At 41.6% G+C, this 16,398-nt stretch overlaps 1 protein-coding gene across 2 annotated transcripts in view; it reads right to left on the minus strand.

Moving 5' to 3' along the window:
- Positions 1 to 16,398, minus strand: part of TP53I11 (tumor protein p53 inducible protein 11) — a 47,122-nt gene that overhangs the window by 8,726 nt on the left and 21,998 nt on the right. For both annotated transcript variants that reach the window (XM_083444911.1, XM_083444912.1), the window contains exons 2-3: positions 4,773 to 4,936; positions 312 to 370 (exon numbers count right to left, since the gene is read on the minus strand). In XM_083444911.1, the coding sequence (XP_083301037.1) occupies positions 312 to 370; positions 4,773 to 4,901 (188 nt within the window). In that variant the 5' untranslated portion in view covers positions 4,902 to 4,936. The remainder of the gene's footprint in view (positions 1 to 311; positions 371 to 4,772; positions 4,937 to 16,398) is intronic.

Below are 16,398 nucleotides of genomic sequence, written 5' to 3' on the forward strand. Positions count from 1 at the left end.
GGTGAAACATAAGCATTTGCCTCCTGCATCTTGTACCGGTAGCTGCCTGCTCCTCTTGGAAATTGCACAGGTGGGAAATTTCCTTTAAAATCCATGGTGCAAGGAGATATGTGCTAAATGCAACAACCTAATATACTTCACACCAAGTTGGAAAAATTCTCCACTCAAGTCTCTGGTATTCTTAAAGTCATTAACAACAATGAAGAAACAGCCTACATGCAGAAGTTCAGTGCCAATATTGCAACCCTTCCTTCAGCTCATTTTGCCCTTGGCTAGTAGACTGAGCACAGGGATTCTGCCTGCAAACTTACCTGAGCCCTAAGGGTTCCTTCACAGCAAACTTGATTTCATTGCCCAAGACTTGGCTGATCTGAAATTCAAAGAAAAGAGTATGGTAACTGACTCAGACTCAGCCTGCAAAAACATTGTCTGGATGGGGTAGGGGTGGTATAGAATCCTAGACTTACCGCCCACATATTTTCCTACAGAGAATGAAGTGCAATGTATACTTTGCTCTGCAGATCTCAATTTGCAGAATTAGTCTGCAATGATTATAAGAACCACAGGGTGAAATTATGGCAGCTTAAATATTTTTCTGACATTCTAAACCAAAGATTGGAAGCCTGTGGCTCCCCAGATATTGTTAGACTACAACCACCGTTGTTCCTGACCATTAGCCATGCTGGCTCTGAACACATAGGGGGCAGTTTCTATAGTCGGTCATAGGCCACACACTGTGAGTGACTCAAACCACACATCTGCAACCTCTGAAGACTCCAGAATTGTGCATAGCATTGGTAACACAGCACAGACTACAAGCTCTCCTTAGGATCTGAACTGTCACTAAGCAATAGCGTAGGCAAAGCCACTATAAAGTAAAGGGGCAGACCATTTCAACTCTAGAAAGTCTAGGTTTGAGCAGGGAACAAACATCCATACCTTCTGTTTGAAGCAGATGAAGCTGCCTTCTAATCAGGCCATCAGTCAATTTAGCTGCTTGACTTCACAACGCTCTGGTTAGGGTGTTTTTAATCTAAAACATCCAATTGGTGAAGGCTGGTCTATGCTAACTGGCAATGGCCCTCCAGGAATCTTTCCCAGCCCTACCTAGAGATGATGTTTGCATGTAATACATGTGTTCAGCCACTGCGTATTGGGGCAGGCTTGGGTTGTGCCAGTTAAGGACCTGAGAGCCAGAACATAAAAGGCATCTGGTTGGCCACTGTGATAAGAGAATGCTAGAATAGATAGACCTTTGGCCTGATGCAGCAGAGTTCCACTTTGTCCTTCAGATGAACCATATAAAAAGGGCAGAAAGCTGTAGACAACCAAAGAAAGTGAGGAGAATTGGATTCTTTACTAATATAGTACACCGCTTTGGTTCCAAAAGAGAGACAGTCAGAGGCTAACAAATAAAATTTTGAATCCAGCAGTAGAGAGAAACTGAAACTGGAAAGGTGAGGTTCAGCACCTTCTCAAGAGTCCCATTCAGTCCTTACTAGATGCAAAAGTAAAGAACAGAAGCCCTTCTTTGATTATTATTTTTTGTAAGTAAAAGGAACTGAACAGTGAAGTTAAAGGTGATGTATTTTTTACCCTGTTGTAGAGATGCTCCATCCTGCAAAGTGAAGGGTCAGAAGGATGATGGGAATTGTAGTCCAGGAACATCTGGGAAAGGCCAAAAGTCAGCCACCCCAATACTAAAGAATGGATCACAGCAGCAAAGTCTCTAGATACTCAACAAGAATTACAAGTCACAGGAAAGAAAGGGGCCGTTTTAGAAGGAAATGAGTACAAAGGCTTTGGTTGCTTCCTGCCCATCTCCAGCTTCTCATTGCCAGCTGGGGAGAAAAATACAGTTTGCACACGCCACTCTTTGTTATTTCCTGCATTCAGTAAGTGACACAAAGGGAAATATGAAAACTGGCAAGTTGTGTGCACAGCAGAGAGAGAAAAACTTAGCATCGCTTCCTCTGGTTCATCTCCTGAGGCTTCAAGGAGGGGCCAAGACGACACAGCTGATTTGTGGTGGTGAGGTGGGCTGAGAGAAGGATTGATACTTCTAAAGTATAATGAGGAAAATGTGGGTTTTCTCCAGGCCTGGTCTTTGACATGGTGCTGAGCTTGCTCTTCAAGCTGATGCATGCAAATACTTCTGATGAGATGGATTCAGACCAAGTTGATTGTCAATTTCAATAAGTCTTACAACTCTCATGTTTGTGAGGAGGAGACTTGTAGTCTGGAGGCACATTTAGCTTAGTGCATGACTGTGTAGCAAGGCTGACTCAGGTAGATTTCCCCAGAACAAGAGCAAGTTCAAAATGGCCATGTCAATGGGTTTTGCCAAATTTAATACAGCTCTAACTCCAGGCTCTAGGGAAGTAAAACAACCCTTTTTGCCTAAAGCTACTTTTAGAGCTGCAAGTTCTGAGTGTTAATAGTTAGGGTCCTTGTTTTCTTTTAAAGCTCACAGTCCTCAAAGATGTTTTGAAAGCATGCGGGAGGGGAGAGAGAGAGAGAGAGAGAGAGAGAGAGAGAGAGAGAGCGCGAATGGCAAGAAAACATGAAAATCCAAAAAGTGCTAAATTATTTCTCCAGAAGCTGCCATGACGTCTACGTCCATTTATGATGAATTTTACACACACATACACACTGCTTCCAGGACAACTTGTCTTCTTAAACATATTTATTAAGAGGCAGAACCAATTTTAGAATAGGTTACTGCGTTATCTACCATCTGTACGACTAAAAGGTAACAGCTTAAAAAGTCACAGAATAGCTGTCATTATAAATAAGTTGCTTAGCAACCACTAGGATTCAGTGACAAAAAGGTCAATCCATTAATAAAAAAAAGGTGTGTGTAAAAAGCAGAGTGTGCACAGAGCAATGGGCATGAGTCACGTGGACGCATGAGCCCTCAAATCCCCTGCCTTACCAAAGTCACCAGAGAGCTCGCCTGACATGGCAAAGTTGACTAAAAGCTGCAGCAGAAGCAGAGAACTATATGCTGCTGTGAATAGAGAAGAGAGAGATCGCAGGCAGAACCATATGATGGAGATTCCATACACTTCTATCTCCGATCCTCTGGCACCACTGATACAAAGCATACTAACAGAGAGGAGCAAACGCCTTCCTACCGTTGTACAAAACCCCAGAGCTGAGTCTGCATTGTTATCCTTTCCCTTAAACAATCAGTATTTTTGAGTTTTCCCCTAAGAGTTATGGCTCTACTTATTTTTGTAAACAAGCAAAGTTAAAAAGAAGAAGAGACCTAGCAAGAGTGCCTCAGAACTTTCCCTTTGGGGTCCTGTTAAAGCACATTTGTTCAATGATTAATCAACACCAGCAACTTCTTGCTGAGTTCTAGGCTGTTACGGTTTCCTTCTATTTTCCCCCCTCATTTGTTTCTTTTACAACTTTCTTTCAAGGTCCTAACAGCCTTAGGATAAGCGCTTAAAAGATTCCTGGGTCATCAGACAATGGGAGCCCCTACCAGCTATCACTACCTGCTACATATTCTGAAGTTGTTTTTGCATTGCTAAATATTGCGCCCAGGAGCAGAAACTGCAGCCAAAGCTACACTATACATCTTTAGATTGATTTTATATAAATTTTAAGTTATCACAGATTCCCTGCAAAGAATTGTAATTTATTGAGGCTGCTGAGAGCCCTCAGCTCAAGATCTCCAGCCTCCCACACAGAACTGCAGCACCTAGGGGAAAGTTAAAGAATATTACACCAGTTCAAGTCTGTATTGCAGTTATGGCTTGCGCACAAAGTGGTAAAGAACAAAAAAAACCGTCTCTCAACACACAAAAGAGCTCCAATAGCTTGAGAGGATATATTAAGCTCCTAACTTGAGTCCATGACAAATTACACACTTTTTGTAGAACGGCTTTTGGACAGTCTGCATTTTGAAGAACAGCTTTGATCTGGGATATGTGGAAAATGCCCAGAGAGAAAGATTGGTTTTGCAGATGCAGGAAAAAGAAGTGATGATGTATGGCTGCAGCACTAAAGGAAAAGAACATAAGAAGATTCCTGATGGATCTGGCCAAAGGCCCACCTAAACCCTGCATTCTTTTCTTACAGTGACCAACCACATACTTGTAGAATGAGGACTGTGTATGCAGAAGGTATATAGGAATCAAACTTCTCTGTTCATGGGGGGAATAGAAACACTTTACAGAGAATATTCCTACATCTACAAAGACACGTCTCTAATGAGGTGAGAACTGCAGCTTTAACTAGCCACCCCCATAGGCCTTGTAATTCAACCCACGGCTGTGAATCTATCATCTCCTGCACTAGATTTTGCAATTAAATGAGATACACAAGAGCTCTGTTTGTCGGGTACAACACACAACTGTTGTACAATTGATTAGAAAGCAGGTTGAACAAGATAATAATTGTAGGGCAAAGTGAACAAAAGTCTGGAATATCAAATTCCTTCATCTCTCCTCTGCTTGGCTTCCTATATAGCCTTATCACTGCTGATACTCTTGAGGAGCTGCAATTATTTCTTAGCTTAAACAAAAGGTCTTCCCTCCTTTGCTACTAAGTTTAGCATGAACTATTTAGTCATTCCATGGAGCAATAACCTGCCTTAGGGCTGAGAAGGATCCTAAAGACCTCCAACTTAATTGTGGGTGATAGTTTGTTAAAGGTCTTCCCATTGCTGGGCAGTAACCAGAATTGCAGCCCTTTGCTGAATGCCAACCTCCCCAACCTTCAGATAACCAGAGCAGTGTGAAAAATGAAATGTTTGTTACCTTTGACCTATGAACTTCTCCATCATCATCCTCCCCTCCAACCCCTAGGATCTTGCGTGTCTTCAGGCGGCTCACAAGGTCTGTCTGGCTGTGCTTCTTCATCAGAGGGGGAGGTTGCTTGGTTGCCATGGTGACTCACAGGTAGTCGCTGGCTTGGGCAGAAGCTGAAATGAGAAAGACTAGAGGTTAGAGAAAAGCAGGGTCAAATCCAGCCACAAATTCAAGGAGGAGATGCAGTTAGTTTTAATGCAAAAACGATTTGACACAATGATGTATTGCATCCCAAACCAACTGTGTTCTTTGGCCATGGAAGAATTGGCATTCATTCAGTCCTATGCTTACAAAATTTAGAGATCCTCCTCAATTTATCTTGTGTATGTCAAGGATGAACCTGTGGATTTAGATGCTTAGCCAGTTGGATAGGCGCAACCTTATTTACAAAACAAACTTCACCTTCTTTCAAGGAGCTCACAACATCAAATGGGGCTCTACCCCAAGTTTACTCTATAAACACTCTTGTAAGTCAGGCTAGACAGAGAGAGTTTGGCTGGCCAAGGTCAACCAGTGAGATTCATGATAAAGTAGGAATTGAAACCAAGGTTCCCCCCCACCCCAGTCTTTGCCTACCTCTCTGACTAGTTCACTACACTGATCACCCTGCTGAGAAAACTGGGCAGCAGAGCAGAAGCAGCCCTGAAACCTACCCAGTTCTTCTCCTTGTGGGTTGATATTTTTGAGAGAGTGCAATTTCTCCCAGTTCCGAAGCCAAACACGGCTGGAATGGAAATTCACTGAAGGCAGCTGCAGAATAAACTTTCTTCTCACAGCATCTCCCAGATAAACTTCTGCTCTATGTGCTTTTATCTCATTAATTATAGCGGGTGGGAGAGCTTTGTTATCAGCCATGAGTCTGCCTTTGCTTCGGCTGGCAGAAAAGTGGGGAGGCATGTGAATTCAAGGGGGGGCGGTTATACTAGGATAGCCATTTCTGGTTCTATTAAGAAGGCAAGAATGTGATTTCATTTAGTCATGCTAGTGTGTGCTCATATGGCCAAGGCAGAAAAAGAGATAGCACAAATTAGGAGGAGGAGTTGCGGTGATGGTGGTAGAAGGAGTCCATTTTCAAGACACCTACAAGATACAGTGGTGGTGCAAGAAGAAGAAAAATAGGGAAGAACACAGCACACTTTAGGGAAGGGGAAACTTTGCCCTATATGCTAGATTCCTGGAAGAGAAATAACAACATATATTTCATGTTCGTGCTCTCGTCCAAAAATCTTATTTTCTCAGAATAAGTCCTATTGATTTTAATGGAGTTGGCCTTCAAGTAAACATGCTCAACATGCAATGCTTCTTCTGAAATGTCACATTTTTGATTCAGTTATAATCTGTATGCTGAAAGTGCTTCTCTTCCTTGTAACCCCAGGGGCCCACACAATGTGGTCAGACACAGCTACTTGAGAATGCAAGAGCATGCAGGAGTTCTTACCGCCTATGGCAAGAGGGCACTAAAAGCCACATCAAACCAGCCAGCCTCATTTCAGACATTTTTTTCCCCTCCCGTGGTTCTCACACACAGTCTCAAACATTAAGAAACCCTTCCTGGGCAGGCAGGGAGGGAGGCTTTCAGTGCTGGGATCAAGTTAGAAGTGGACTTCGTTGCTCTGGAACATCTACAAATGTGTGCATCTCTAGCAAAATAAACCAGCTGTTCTAGGTTAAATGACATGTCCAATTCCTGCACACCTTAAAAGCAGAACATCCCATCCACTTCCTATTAAAATAGTTCTAGAGCAGGGAAGGGGTAGCCCTCCAGATGTTGTGGGACTATAGCTCCCATCATCCCTTACCTCTGTCCATGCTGCCCAGGACTGATGGGAGCTGGAGCCCAAAAACATCAAGAGCCACAAAGTCCCCAGCCCTGCTCTAGAGTTCATTGCCTTCTGGTTTTTTCTTTTAAATTGTACTGTCAAGCGTTGTTGTTGTTTAATGTGTGTTGCTGGTTTCTTTTTGCAGGGTTTAACACAAGGCTGACTCCCCTTGGGCATTTTGAAATTTGATGTAGTGCAGTAAACTAGGGCAACAAGAGATTTAGCCTATGGGATGGAAAGAAGATCAATCTGCCCAATACATATACAGTTCCCTTTTCTAAAGATAGCTCACGCGATCTCAAAACACGCTTGACATACTAAATAACAGCAGAAGTGCTGGTATTTGGTCCACACAAGTTGTATTCTAGATAGCTATTTTATCGATTTTTGTTAAGTGAAAAGAGAGAGCGGAAGTAAGTGCATAAGTATAATGAACCTGATCCAAGTATCAAAGCAGAGCCAAAATGCTAACATGCTTTAAAGCAGGGATAGAGAACTGGTAGGCCTCCAGACATTGATTCCCATCAATCCAACCCAGCATGGCCATTGTTTTAGTTAAATACGTTGTTTAAATTGTTATTAAGGAAATGATTATTTTTCTCCTTCCAGTAAAGTACAGAAGAAAAGTTGTCCAAATATAAACAGTTAAAGCTCAGAATAATTTCATAATTATCTGTCTATGTATTTCTAATAGTATAACCAAATCACTAATTTTTTATATAACTGTAAAAACTACTCTGAAAATTTATTATTCCAAAAATGAAACCTTCATCTGGTTGTAAATATTATGATTATACCAGCAAGAATGAGGGTTTCTGTAAAAAAAAAGAAAAGAGTTAAATCAAGTCTTACTGAGTAGTGATTTAAAGCAAATCTTACTGACTATTGATTTAAATTGATTTGATTTAAATCAAATCCACCCTGATCCTATACTAACTAAGGGCCTTGCTTGCTTTTTCATCTCAGCAGGAGAGACACACCAATACGTCTCCCCCACCAAGGGAAGTGGAGCAGGAGGAAGGAAGGAAGTAGGAAGTGAGGTCAGCAACTCTCAGAGCATCAGTCCAGCACCTGATGTAACGTCAGCACAGATTAGGTCAGAAAGTAGTGTCTAAGAAAGTTGGATGTTCCTCTCCCTGTGCTCTCTTACCCATGCAGACACGTCAGCCTACAATGCATGCCGAGATGCATACCAACATTTCCAGCACAACCTTCCTCTAACATACCTAGAAGTATCTATCATGGCAATGCTCAAAGAATTGGCTCATTTCCTACTGTGAAAAGCAAAAACGTTTATAAAATAGAACAATACAAACTATGAGCAAAAAGCTGTTGGGCTTGTTTCACACCAACATATCCAAAGGGCAAAGTTGAAAGTCTAAATTTTTAAACTTTCAGCTCAGAATTATTATTGTATTTATTTATATGCTGCCTTTTTTTCCCCTTAACTGGGGTTCAAGGTGGATCACAGATCAAACAGAAAAAAAGTTAAAAGATAGAAAAGATAGTCATTAAAAAGCAATTTAGCACCAACAGAATTAAAACAATATTTAAAGGATCTATTAAAAATACAGACAACAGCAGCAACAAACATCACAGCACTTGCTGGCTTCCAGTCAGTTCCTAAAGGCCTGATGGAATAAAGAGCTCTCCACCTGTTGGTAGAAGGACAACAAGAAGTGTGGGATGGAAGGAAGGAAGGAAAGTTTTGGAGGGATTGATTAAAGGAGTTGTTGAATGTTAAAGGAAGCACAGGTGTCTCTAGCAGCAGAGTTATAACCAGTGCTTTTTTTCCTTTAAAAAAATGTTTAGGGGTACTCTCATTTTGACTCAAGAAAATCACCATTTTATAGTTCAAATTGGGAAAAATAAATACAGTAAATGGACAAAAATATTCACAAAATGTTTAGGGGTATGCATACCCCCAGAAAAAAGCACTAGACATAACTACTTCACCATCTTTCCCCCATCAAAGCATGAGACACATAATAAAAGCCATATAGGATCAGACCAAAGGTTATCTAGTTCAACATCCTGCCATCCAGGTGAAGCCCACACAAAGCACAAGAGATCAATAGCATTCCCCCCAAATACAACCAAGTTAGCAAACTCCTTGATTTAGCACACACACAAAAACCTGTACCACAATTGAGTTCTAGCTGGCGACCCAACAAAACAGCACTAACAAATATTGTCATCATACTTATACGAGGTCCAGGTGTTACTTTCACTGCAGAGGCATGCTAAACAAAGCTCAGTCTAGCAACTTCCTTGGTGGCTGAGTACACGGCCTCTGGAGGCCATGAGCAGATATTCTGATTCTTGCTTTAACATCCATTTATGAACCAAACACACCCTGAGAAAAACTCTAGGAAGGTCTGCTTCACAACTTCAACTGCTGCTCCAGAGGAGTGATGATTCCATATCCTGGATCGTTACACTTTCGAGTTTCAAGATTTATATTCAACAAGTTCAAATTGCTTGGAGCGCAGCATGAGACGTTTGTGTATGGGACTACTGACTCAATCACTAGCACAGATTAATGAGCATTAAATTTATGTTCAAGGTGCCCAACTCTTGATCTCTAAACAAGGAATGCTGAATGATATATTTTCCTCACAGGCCAATACTTTTTTCCATTTGAATGCATCATTGATTGGACTAGATGAAGGCATTTTGTTAGACTGTCCAGAGTGTGTGCCCAGAATGTGTATCCAAAAGGTTGTGCTTTTTGTTTGTTTGCTTGTTTCACCTTACTGCCACTGAAATACGCAGTTTGCTGCAGGACCCGATTCTGCCATTCCTCTCCAATACGCCAGATTGTAGGGAATTTTTCTAAAGTCGCTGGAGCAGAACAACAGCTGAGAGGCGTCAGGCCCCATCAACGCAGGCATTCGGTAAAGCCGTGAAGCCTCATTTGTTCTCATGGCTTGCTGTTAGAATGATTTTGCCTGAAGCTGGTCTTACTTGGATAATTTTTGTAGCTGAGTGGTGTGTACTTCTGGTTTTTTATTAATTTCATTGGAGATTGTAACAGTAATTGCATTGTGTTACACAATGTGAGCCACCTTGGGAGGATTTCTTACCTTTAAGAGGATTTCTTGCCCTTCAGTGGTGGCCCAAAAAATCTATTTTAAATACAGTGGTACCTTGGGTTAAGTACTTAATTCATTCCGGAGGTCTGTTCTTAACCTGAAACTGTTTTTAACCTGAAGCACCACTTTAGCTAATGGGGCCTCCCGTTGCCGCCGTGCCACCGGAGCACAATTTCTGTTCTCATCCTGAAGCAAAGTTCTTAACCCGAGGTAATATTTCTGGGTTAGCGGAGTCTGTAACCTGAAGCATATGTAACCTGAAGCATATGTAACCCGAGCTACCAGTGTAAATGGAACTTATGAGAAGTGGCCAAAACAGCAAATGCCCCAAAATAGTCAAATAGCACATTGCTTAGGCACTGCTGCTGACCATGCTGACCATGTCAGTGAAACCCACAGAGACACTGACCCTTCACCAAACCTCGGGAAGCTGGGCTAAGCAGGAATGGGGAGGAGACAGAGTGCATTGTACTGTATAGACCAATTGCACAGAGACATGAGAAGGCAAGACATGGCTGTGGCTTCCTTGCTATTGCTAAGAATCCAGCTTTAGTTGTGTGGTCTGCAAACTCTGATTGGGAATCACAGGCTTCTTCATTTGTAATCTAACTCTCTCCTGGATAATTCCCACCCCTCCCAGACAATTTACTCTGTTAATATTTCATTTTATTTAGATAGCAGCCCCCCCCCATATTAATCGTTACCAGCCATTCACAGAGTTTCAATTCCTTCTCTTTGTTTTATGCAAAGGCAAGCATGGGGTCAAAACAAAGATATGCAGCCCCCCACAATCTTGTGGAAGATGCAGACTCCATGGAAATTAAAGGTTGGAGGAATAAAGTACCATGTGGTAGCTGCTCTGGATAAACATGTTATTTCCACAAACATGCCCTTCAGGCAAACTTTGAACCATCTAGCAAAATCATATGCCCTCTGAGCAAGTCTGAAGAAACCCATGACATTTACGAAGTCTCACACATCTCTACTTGACACGGAAAGAAGAAGCCTACTAATGTATTTAGGTGGAGCAAACTGGTTTTTTGTCTCTCTCCCCCCCCCCACACACACTTTCATGGGACATTTGCAATCATCCTAGGATGAAATATCATGCCAGCTGCCCTACGAGACCCAAATCTCAATATTAGCTCCGTATACACCAAAGATTCTGACTCATGATTGAACCATGAGATACGTAAAACAGATTTCTTGAGAGTCCCAACAGGAAAATGTCAATAACAGCGGCAGAGAGTAGCTGGATAATTTGCTTAGCCAAATATAGAGAAATTTAACGTGGTGTCATCTTCATGTTACAGAAGCGTTAGGAACAGGCTGTATTAAGTTGCCGCAGAATTAAAAGCAACCCTTTTAGAATCGTACTTGTGTAAAGCCACCTTGGTCTGGCAAAATGGCAGGATATAAATAATATCATCACCATCATCATCATTGATGGCCAGGAGACCCATAGCCGATACCTGTTCCCGAGTTGTATTTCTGACAATCCAGGACCTTGGGAAATCATCACAAATGTTCCTCTTCAACCCCCATTACAGCAAGTCTGACCAAGCCTAGCCCCACAGTCAAGACCTTGCCAGACCTTGTTAAAACAAGGTTTTGAGACAAGCTGACCCAGGCATGTAAAATGTTGGTGCATGTTTTGGTTTATTGCTGATTTTTAAAAAATGTTTTATATCATTGTTTTCAACTGTTTTTGCTGCTTATTTTATTCTCTTTGTAACCCCTTTTGAGGGTTGTGTGGTGGTTGTCTTTTTGAACAATCAAGCAGCCAATTGAACAATCAATACAGCCAATTAGGAGTCCACAAGTCTTGGCTGGCCTGAGCACCCCTCCACTTGTTGTGGGATTTTGACCCTCATTTAAATCCTCTGGCACACAGAGATCACTTGTGTGAACGTAGGGATTGTTTTCACCCCTGGCTGAAAGACATTCAAATATTGCAAGAATCTATATTGCAAGAATCTATCACATAAAATGAAAGACTGACAAACTCAGGCAAGTACCCAGCAATCCCTTTACTTTGGGCCAAACTCTGGAGACTCCAAAACTGTGATATCTTCCTCACTTCCGAGTGAGTCCAAGCAGGGCATTTGGTGAGACAGCCCCTTCCCCCTCCCGCTCCTAAGCTCTCCCACCCAGTGAAAGTTCTCCATGGACTATGAGAAATGCAGGGGAGGGGTTTTCTTTTGCTGCTCCTCAAAGGCTGTTGTCAGGAAGAGGTCCAGGGTCCACAGCTTGAAATCTTCAGCCTGCAGCTATCAAAAGAGACGGTTTCTGCTTACTGAATTCCACCCGGCCTCTCCTGCAAAGCAGGGGTGGGGTGGGGTGCTTTTATTTCTGGCCTGAGAGATGCAGCCGCTTGCTATGAATTTTTCAAGTTAAGCAAATGAACCATAAACTGCCCGCCTAGGCCCTTTAGGGCAATGTTAAGCTTTAGGATCCACATTTTGCTTTCAGTCTGAATGCAACATTATTATTTAATTTCTTCAAAAGGCACATTAAAACACAGTTTCAATATTTCATATACCCCAATTAAAATGTTCAAATGTTTTGGCAAAACTATTAATTAAGATGCCAATTTTGAAATGTATTTCCATTTTTGTTTCAGAAAACAAATCTGTACTACAGTCCTTTGATTCTGCTATTTAAAATACAAAGAGTTTCCAAGGCTATTCTAGTTTTAGGATGCTTTCACCTTTGTGATTTTTACTGTTTGTTGAAATCTGCCTTGGAGTCTTTAGACTAGAAAAGATAAATAAAATAAACAATGCAAAAGCTACGAGTTCCATCTTTCTCTAGTTTTGGGTTTTATTTTTGTGGTGCGGAGTGGCAGAGAAGAATTCTGATCTCATGACTCCACTTCCCTTCATCATTTGTTCTGCTGAAAACCATTGCTAATTCAAAAATGATTTGCCACAATGCTGCCACGAGACTTCCACAATGGATATAAGAGGCATAAAAAAATTAAGAGCCATGAAAATACAAATACTTAAAAGTCAAAGCTTTTTATTTTGCAGTGACTATTTGCCTGCAAAAAGCTGCAGAGTTCAGCATCAACACAGCCATTCTCTTAAGGTACTGTGAATTCAGCAGCTTTACAGTCACACAAGCACAGGGTAAAAAAAGGTTTGTGCATTCCAAACTATGCAGTGGTTATACCAGAACATCTACTTAAAATATTCCAAATCATTGATTGGCTTCTTACCTGGACCCTTCGTGCTTTGCAAACATGAAGGTTCCAGGTATGATGCCTGTTATTCCCAGTTTTGTTCAGCTGCTGCTTTTGTTGTTTTTTAAAAAGAGTAAGTTAGTGAGTGGTAGATTTCTGCTGGAGAACTGCAGCCAGTCTGTACAGAAAATAATGGTCTGATCAAGTATATGGAGCTTCCTATAATCCCTATAAGATTTCCTGCCCCACCCCTGGTTCGTCCACCAAGAAAAACAACCTGTGTGTAGGTCAGTCGGTCTGTGTTTATATAAAACCTAAACATATTCGTCAATAGCTGAGTATATAGAACACCCTACCCATTGAACTTCACTCCATGACAGCATTTTCAGTTGGTGCCAGAAGACAGACAATCTTTCTTTTCCTCCAGCCCTTTTGAATATTTCAACTGTACAGTAATAGGACGGCTGATGGGATTGAATTGTAAATTTTATTATGTTTTCGTTGGCTTGATATAATTGTAAAATCCTATGGGTCTATAGATATGGAATGTTTGTGTTGGAGCAGGGAAGGGCACCTTGTACTTTCAAAATGCCTTGGAAGCATAAAAAACCTCAACTGGGGATATGGGGCAGCTCAGATACAGTGGTACCTCGGGTTAAGAACTTAATTCGTTCTGAAGGTCTGTTCTTAACCTGAGGTACTACTTTAGCTAATGGGGCCTCCCGCTGTCGCCGCACCCCCAGTGCGTGATTTCTATTCTCATCCTGAAGCAAAGTTCTTAACCTGAGGTACTAATTCTGGGTTAACGGAGTCTGTACACTGAAGCGTCTGTACAGGTACCACTGTACACTGAAAGCCTCTGGGGGCTGTATGGGGCCTCTGAGCCGCAAGTTGCTTACATGTGGTTTATATGAAGATTGCAAAGTTGATGAAACTGACCTACACTTCTGTTTTGTGCTGAAAGTCTAGAGCAGGGTTTCCCAAACTTGGGTCTTACATCAGTTTTTTTAAGACTACAACTCTCATCATCCCTAAGCCAGCAGGACCAGTGGTCAAGGATGATGGAACTTGTAGTGCAAGAACAGATAGAGACCCAAGTTTGGGAAACCCTGCTCTGGAGGAAGCTTTAGTGCAGAAATGACCAACACTTAATGTCACACTACGTCAGAGTGTGTGTGTGGCACTGGCACTGCTGCTATGTTTCATTTTCAGCTGCTGCTAATCCATTGTTTCTAGTTTCTTCTTTTCAGATTCTCTTCAGCAGAGACAAACTACAAGCCCTACAACTTCTAAACAGTTATGCCAACTGTTACCAGAAGCAAAATCTGGGTCAGGGGCCATATATTTGACAGCTGCTGGTTCCCTACCTAGTTAACATCTAATAAAAATTATACTTATTAAATTCATACTTTATACACAACATTGATATACACATTTTTTTTATTTTTATGTGTGATACGTTATGCACCCCTTAAATTCTACTTATGATTCATTGCCACCATGGGAGATAGAGATGCATACTTGACGGTTGGCTTCCCTTCAGAGACACAGCCTGGACTCAAGATGGGAGATACTTTGAGTTCCAATTAATGTTTTAGTTTGAGAGCTCCAATGAGAATCATTTTTGATCAGACATTAACAACACAGTCATGCTCCCCCCCCCCCAAGTTAAAGGAAGCAAACTGCCACACCTTCCTTTTATTCTTTGATGACATGGTATTATGAAAGGGGATTTTTATTTTATTTTAGTTTAAGCTATTATTTTCTAAGTCAACACCAATACAGGGCCCCCATAATAAAAATGCAACTCAGAGAAATTCAGCCAGGGACAAGTTATTCAGAAAAGATTAGCGTCAGATTAAGTCCACTGCAAGGACAGAATAGAGAGTGTTGTATAATGTGGGGGGTTGACATTACTTGCCCTGCAGTTTCATTCCCCCACATATGATGGGAAACTGAAGATTACTCTGTATTCATCTCTTCCACTGAGACTTCTGGTGTTTTGATGGTCACAGGAAGTGGCGCCAAACCCAGATGGAAAGATAATAAGAATGGAATGAGAATTCAGCCTTTTGAAGTAATTGCACCTAGTATTTCAATTGCTCCAGTGAGCCCTGCTGATGCAGATTAACCTCACGCATGCCCAGTGTGGATCTGCAATGCAAACTTGGCACATCTAGCCTGAACCATAATAATGGCATCCCTGGAAATGAAAAGAATCCCACAGAAAATTGACAGGAGCACCTCATTCCCCCCCCCCCAAAAAAGTACCCCACCAGAGATTGACAGTGAGAATGAATGAAACATTCACACACACACCCAACTCTTGGGGAAGGGGAAGGGGAAGGTGTGTGTGTTAAAGAAATTTAATGAAATCCCTCCTTCAAGTTGCTATTTGCTTCCCATACAAATATGCTTCTTATTCCATTTTTATCTTTTAAAAAAAGAACAATACTGATCCCAGGGACCATGCAAGCAGTGATGAAGAGCTTATCAGGCAACCTGATCTGGTTACATGAGTTTCCCAAAAGCTAAGTTAGTACATTTCCTGCCCTAATGTAATGGGTCAAAGGCTTCTGTCCATTTCACAGTCCTCTCAAAACAATTACTGAAACAGAGAAGCATTTCATGTGCAGGAAGTGGGGGAGAATGAGTTTCTTTTAATTACCTCCCTGCTCTTCCATTCAAGCACAGTCTTACCTGCCAGCATTATAGACCTGCTCTTCTAATATGCAAAACAGTTCCCTCATTCTAGGTTTTTTTGAGTATTTATATGATTTTTTACCTGGCCTTTGTCCCAGGGTGGGCTATAACAAAACAGTTTACAGTTATAAAAAAGGTAAAATCATTACACTTATAAAATAAATTAAAAACCATTTCCAGATGGAACAAAACAGCATAAATGCAGAAAATGGTGGGTCCAAGGCTAGTGTAAAGAGGCAGATCTTCAGTATATAGCAAAAGCTGTACAATGAATAAGCTAAATGCACCTTGGGGGGGGGGGCGGAGCTCCACTATTTAAGGGCTAGCATTGGGTGGCAGGGGGCTGAAGCATTTTAAGTTATGTGGGTTCTCAAGCTGTGGTGTAAGCTCAGTTTCTTCACAATTTTGTCTGACCATCAAGTCAAACACTGGGCTACTACCCCACCAAGCACATGTTTCAGGCTGATGGCCCGTTTCCTTTTTTAAAATAAATGGTATAACCTGTAATTTTTAACACTATGTTTAGCTTTCCCAAATGGAAGGATTTTAAGTGTATATGCAAAAATAAATAAATAAATGAAATATATTACTGACAGTAGTCTTAGGACAGTCGATCCTAATGTGCAACACATGAGACATGAAAGTTTGTTGTTGTTTAGTCGTTTAGTCGTGTCCGACTCTTCGTGACCCCATGGACCAGAGCACGCCAGGCGCTCCTGTCTTCCACTGCCACCCGCAGTTTGGTCAGATTCATGTTTGTAGCTTCGAGAACA

This window comes from Podarcis tiliguerta, assembly GCF_965153285.1.
Source record: "Podarcis tiliguerta genome assembly, chromosome: 1".
In the NCBI taxonomy this organism is placed as follows: domain Eukaryota; kingdom Metazoa; phylum Chordata; class Lepidosauria; order Squamata; family Lacertidae; genus Podarcis; species Podarcis tiliguerta.